At 43.7% G+C, this 6,000-nt stretch overlaps 1 protein-coding gene across 6 annotated transcripts in view; it reads right to left on the bottom strand.

The window, feature by feature from the left end:
• Positions 1–3,724: 3,724 nt before the first annotated feature.
• Positions 3,725–6,000, bottom strand: part of RTN4 (reticulon 4) — a 103,894-nt gene continuing 101,618 nt past the window's right edge. For all 6 annotated transcript variants that reach the window (XM_068232553.1, XM_068232554.1, XM_068232556.1 and 3 more), the window contains one exon: positions 3,725–4,798. In XM_068232553.1, coding sequence (XP_068088654.1) covers positions 4,756–4,798 — 43 coding nt within the window. In that variant the 3' untranslated portion in view covers positions 3,725–4,755. The remainder of the gene's footprint in view (positions 4,799–6,000) is intronic.

The raw sequence follows: 6,000 nt of genomic DNA, 5'->3' as shown, positions 1-6,000 counted from the left end.
GGCCGCTGCGCTGCGGCCACTTCGCACATTGGCCGGCCAGAACCCGAAGTGGCTGGCCAGAACGCGAAGTGGCCACACTTCGGGTTCTGGCCGTAACATTTACACCAAATAACCCTCAATAAGATTTTGTATTCCATGTAAACTAATTTCAACACCTGCTAAGAATTATGTTCTCATACACAAAACCTTACAATTCAAATAGTGTACTTCGATTTTATTTCACTCTGAGAAAAATTAATTTTATGCTGGGAATACACGGTTTGTTTCTGGCACTCTATTCTCCTCTCGATCATTTTTGCCGCTCGATGCTGCAGTCTATTCTATTAACCTCCGCTCGTTTTCCATATCTTTTTCCATTCACTCCCATCAAAAAAATCGAGGCTCGAAAGGGAGATCGGACATGTCAGAAATTATCTAATCACCTAAAACACAAACGTGTATTCCCAGCATAAGGCGATTTTAAAATAGGCTTAAAGAGAACCCGAGGTGTGTTTAAAGAATGTTATCTGCATACAGAGGCTGGATCTGCCTATACAGCCCAGCCTCTGTTGCTATCCCAAACCTCCCTAAGGTCCCCCTGCACTCTGCAATCCCTCATAAATCACAGCTGTGCTGTGAGGCTGTGTTTACATCTGTAGTGTCAGTCTCAGCTGCTCCCCCGCCTCCTGCATAGCTCCGGTCCCTGCCCCCGTCCCTTCCCTCCAATCAGCAGGGAGGGAAGGGATGCAGGCGGGGACTGGAGTTCTGCAGGAGGCGGGGAGAGCAGCAGACTGACACTATAGAGATAAACACAGCCAGCTCTGACAAGCTGTTTGTCAGCAGCGTGGCTGTGATTTATGAGGGATTGCAGAGTGTAGGGGAACCTTAGGGGGGTTTGGGATAGCAACAGAGGCTGGGCTGTATAGGCAGATCCAGCCTCTGTATGCAGATAATATTCTTCAAACCCACCTCCGGTTCTCTTTAAGCTGTAAATCCCAGAAATGTGCAGCGCTACTGACACCGCACATGTGTGCGCGCGCACACACACACACGAAGATTAACAGAGAGGACTTTGATAGGGCAGTGCAGAGGTAGCAGTAGCATCGCGCTAACCAACATACAAGATCTAATCTAGTGTTCAGTGTTGTAGGGCAAGAAACAATACCTTATCTGGGACATACTGATAGTTTGCCAGTAAATTGCAGCATTCAAGGTGGTTACAGCTTTTAAATTCAAGTTTCTTAATTGTAATCTTTGAAAATCCAAACCAGCCCACAATACACTGATCATTTTTATTCCTAAAAATCTATCCAAATTTTCCACCCCCGAGGGAGGGTGGAACATTTGGTTGAATGTCTGGCCACCTGAAGGTCTTTCCATAATAAATTCTTATATTTTTATTATCCAAGTGGTTGTGGAGCACTCCTTAAAGTTCCAGGTGGATGTGTCACAGAAGACCCGGCAGCACCATGGATCATAAATTAATCATGTGGAGAAACCGGCACCATCCAGAGAGTATTAAATATATACTCTCTATTATAGCATATTGTAAGTACATCACAATATAGCAATGTTGCAAAGTAAGACTGCCTTTCTCAAGCCGTGCTATATATTCTTATTAACCACTTAACGAGCACCTAACGCCGATAGGCGTCGGCAGGCCTTGAGTGGTATAGCATGGAAACGGCCGCTCGTTCAAGCGGCCTTTCCATGCCAATTCACAGAGGGTGCCTCTGTGAACAGTGTGCGAGCCGCCAATCGCAGCTCGCATGCGTAAACACGCGGGAACAAATCCCCGCTGTTTACATTAATGCGGTGCAGCAGCGCCGTAAGGCAGATCAGCGATCCCCGGCCTCTGATTGGCCGGGGATCGCCAGCATCTGATAGGCTAAAGCCTATCCTATCCGGCGCAGGGAGAGGGAGGGAACGGCAGAGTGGGCGGAAATCGCTGGTAAAAAGCAAAATGCAATAACAGCTGATTTCAATTGATTCATTTCCAAGCAGCATGCAATTTGGAACAAAATTTACAGAAAAGATGCAGCCTGGAACTCAAGCACTGCAGCTACTGCATTAACTCAGCAGACATCCTTGCTGCTAGCTGTTTCTACACAGACTCCAGCAGGAAGGACGCCCATTCTTCTGGGCAGACTATTTTATTATTTCAGGGCTTTCTGCTGTGCAGGTATGGCAGACAGAAGGGGGTCCTGGCAAAAATAATCTCTGAATTTGCTACCAGGGTTCCCATTGGTCTTTTGAGAATACTGTAACATTGCAATGAATTTTGGGAATTTCCATTGCTCAGATCAAACTGTTTTATAGAGAGGTGAGGAGAGACAAGTAGCAACCAAGCAAGTGAGGCAGGGAAAAGAGACACCATGTGCTTGCTCAGTTTAGCAACAGAGGACACCATGGGGCTGCTTTACACACCCTAGATTCTTGGTAGAGTCTGCTTGTATAAGATTATTCTAGAACAGTGATGGCTAACCTGAGCACTCCAGCTGTTACAAATTTTTTTCAAATCCCATCATGCCTCTGCCTCCCCGAGTTATGCTTAGAGCTGTCAGAGTATTGCAATGAACCATGGGACTTGTAGTTCCACCACAGCTGGAGTGCCAAGGTTAGCCATCACTGTTCTAGAATGTGTACAAGGCTTGAGACTTCACAGAAAGGAAAAGTGTGATGTATTGATTAGCTGATTTACAGAGAACACATCATAAATGTAGGAGTAATGCTGTGACACTCAGTGGTAAGGATTATGAAAGCAGAGGGAGGAGTAAGGGAAGTGAAGTCACAGCACTGCTATATATTATATGCTGGTTAAAAAGGAACGATTCCTAAATAGTCTGCTAAGGGCCCGTACACATCCAATTTTGACTGGCCAATGTTGCAGCATGTACTATGAGAACCAACAGATATTGAATAGAACAGGTAAGCTCTCATGCAATTGGCCAATCATTAAAAGGGAATGAATGATCATTTTTAACTCCCAGGGCAGCATAATAGCAAATTAAAAATGCATGCTAAAAATGTGGCTCTGAAAAAAAACACTCATATTTTTACATTTAAGGGTTAATTACAGGCAGCATTCTTCTACTTCCTCAAGCAGCAGAAAATTGAAGGCAATTAAAGACTCTTCTAATTAGACAATTGCCCACAAGCTAAAGCCTAGTACACACTAGCAATTTTGATTGGCCAATCATTGGTCAATTTTACCACCTCCATGTAGTATGACCATTTACCTATATAATCTGCATAGAATTGAAAATCTGTTTGGCCCTCATACTACATGGAGGTGGTAAAATTGACCAATCATTGGCCAATCAAAATTGCTAGTGTGTACTAGCCTTAAGATAAAACAGCAAAAAAACTTCAGCATTAGAGAGGGTGGATGAGGGGGAAGCCTGTGCTTCAAACTGATAAGATAAGTCACACTAGATGAACTTCACACCAACCCTGGATAATGGCAGAGAAAAGGGAGCAAGGAGGGTTAACTTCTCAAACATGGCAGCCCTTTCAGCTATTTGAAACCACAGGCTGCTAAGATCCCTTTAAATGCGTGTAGGCACCGTTAAGATCACTTGGAAGGGGAAATGGGGTATGTTGGGCATCAATCAGTTCATCCCAATTTTACTGATCAAGGACCTGGTTACGTATTTAGGCTATAAGTTTCCTTCATTTTTAATGTCATTCGGAAACCAAAACCAGACAAATAAAGCCAATAAACACAGCATGGACAGCCTTACAATACATTTAAACAAGTTAAGGTCTACAAGCTTTATTGATACTTGTTTTCGATTTTACATATCACAATGCATTCCAAAGACTTGCTTCAGCACATTCCTGCAGCTGGGTAGCGCTGTCACGCTTGTGTTCTCGCAACAAGAGCGACTTTTATCCTTAGACTTGCAGCGGGTTTTTTTTAGTACTCGGTCCACAGAGAGTTCAAGTGACTGTATATGTATTTTGCGCAAAACCCAAACTACTGAGCAACAACGTGTAAGATCCTATATTGGTATACATAGTTGTTCAATAAACAGATACTAGTGTTCCTAGAAGTAGTTTTTTGTTTTTTATTCCTTTAAGTGTATGTGCTATGGAGCTAGCAGTTAGAATGTCATTTTATTCCTAAAAATAAAAAAAGCACTGTGGGAGCTAGGCTCTCGGAAAACACTATAGATATTGGCAATTGATAAAACGATAAAAATCACAAGGTAGAGCTACCATCATACCGAACAGAAGCCGTGTTGTCTCTTAGGTATGATCACAAGGGGTTTCGTTTCGCGGTTCGTTCAGTGCAGGGCGGGCCGGTGACGCGTGGAAAGGCGCAGGGCGGACCTGCTCCACACTGAAGGCCCCTAACAGCAGATATCTCAGCTTACTGTTCATACACAGTGCAAGAACGGAATAACATTATGCCCATGAAAGCGCAAGTAAGACTACTTCGGAAGCACAATATACAGCATGCTATAAAACAAATAAAAGTTCTGTATTAAACGGTGCTTCACACAGGAGAAACAAAAAAATAGTTTCAAACCCATTACATAGCAGCTTACAATACTCAGAATGAAACACATGGCAGTAAAACGGCTGTTTGTTTCGATCCTTAAACACTGCGTCGCAGAGGAAATAAAATAAAAGTAGAGATCTGAGAAAATGCACTGCAATGTCAAGGCTGGTCTTCCCCTGACCCACCCCGTGTCATCCAATTACACAGCGCTCAAGTTCCGAGGCTCCTAGTGGGATCTGCGGCAAACGGTTCTATGGATTGAGAAGCAGTTATTCGGCTTTGCGTTTCAGTCCGGGGACTTTAGAGAGGATCCTGTGTGGAGGCAAGAAAAGGACACCTTAATGTACGGACATTGCATCGCTCCCTGCAGACTGGTAATTAGGCTGACTACAGTCGCGAAGAGGAATCTTCTCTTAAGAGAGCTAAAATTGTTATAACAGGCCTGCCTAATCTATTAATGTACCATGTGAGGTCCAATGAATCCACCTCTATCACCTCGAATGCTGGCAGCATCAGTAACTACTGAGCCTCACATGAAACCTCACACAGGATGTGACCACAGGCTGGCCCACCATACAATGCAGCCGTACTACCTCAGCAGCAATGCAGGCCGTCACTAAGACTCCGTTACCACTTGCGACAGTGTTCAGAGCTGATCGGACCAGTTCAGTGTCCATTCCACTCAGTTTCCTCATCACTTTTCTGTTCGGGGCAAATGCATTTCTACCATAGGATGCTATGGGAACCGGCCCCTAAGCGAGTCCCCTAAGACTATAGACTTGGCGCCACACACACACTAGGAGGGGGTGTGGTCAGCACAAGAAGGCATGGCTAATATGACTTCCATACCAGAGTCACTTTGTGTATAGTAAAACAGGACTATACTGAGCAAAGGGGTCATTTCCATAGCTCCCAATTGTCCCTGTCTTTGGAGAGATGTACAGATCTGTATAATTGTATGTATTTTTTTACTGAAACTTGTTTAATTCGCTCCAGATTTTATTCCAATGCTTTAAAATTGAGAGCTAGATCGATATTCAAATGTTAATATTAGGAAAATCAAGTAATTGATAGAAAGGACCAGTGTGGTTGGCATTCTGTAATTACTTCTTTTGCTTATTAATTTTTAGTTGTGTGTGTGGAGAGGTTGTGGTAAGAGGTGTGGTAAGGGGTGTGTCTTAAAGCATCCCTCTTTCTCTTAAGTTGGGCAGAATGGTAATTTCCCTTTAAATACATAAAGCAGTGAAATATTTTCATGAACCCTACACATACCCTGACATAAAAAGAGCAATGGGTAAAACAACAAGCTTATGGATATACATTTAGGGCCCTTTTCTACCAGACGCGATCCGCTTAAACAAGCGGATTGCCGGCGTTTTGCCGATCGCCAGTGCACCATGATTTACATGTAAATTGCTCTGCACTTTTTCCATTAGCAAATTTCGATCACCAATCACAATTGTCGAGCTGCATGATTATTGATGTGATCGCGTTTCGCTCCTGACTGTTCACGT

This window comes from Hyperolius riggenbachi, chromosome 4 (genome assembly GCF_040937935.1).
Source record: "Hyperolius riggenbachi isolate aHypRig1 chromosome 4, aHypRig1.pri, whole genome shotgun sequence".
NCBI classification, from domain to species: Eukaryota; Metazoa; Chordata; class Amphibia; order Anura; family Hyperoliidae; genus Hyperolius; species Hyperolius riggenbachi.
The sequence above is the reverse complement of the archived record's forward strand: the minus strand, read 5'-3'. Positions and strand labels throughout refer to the sequence as shown.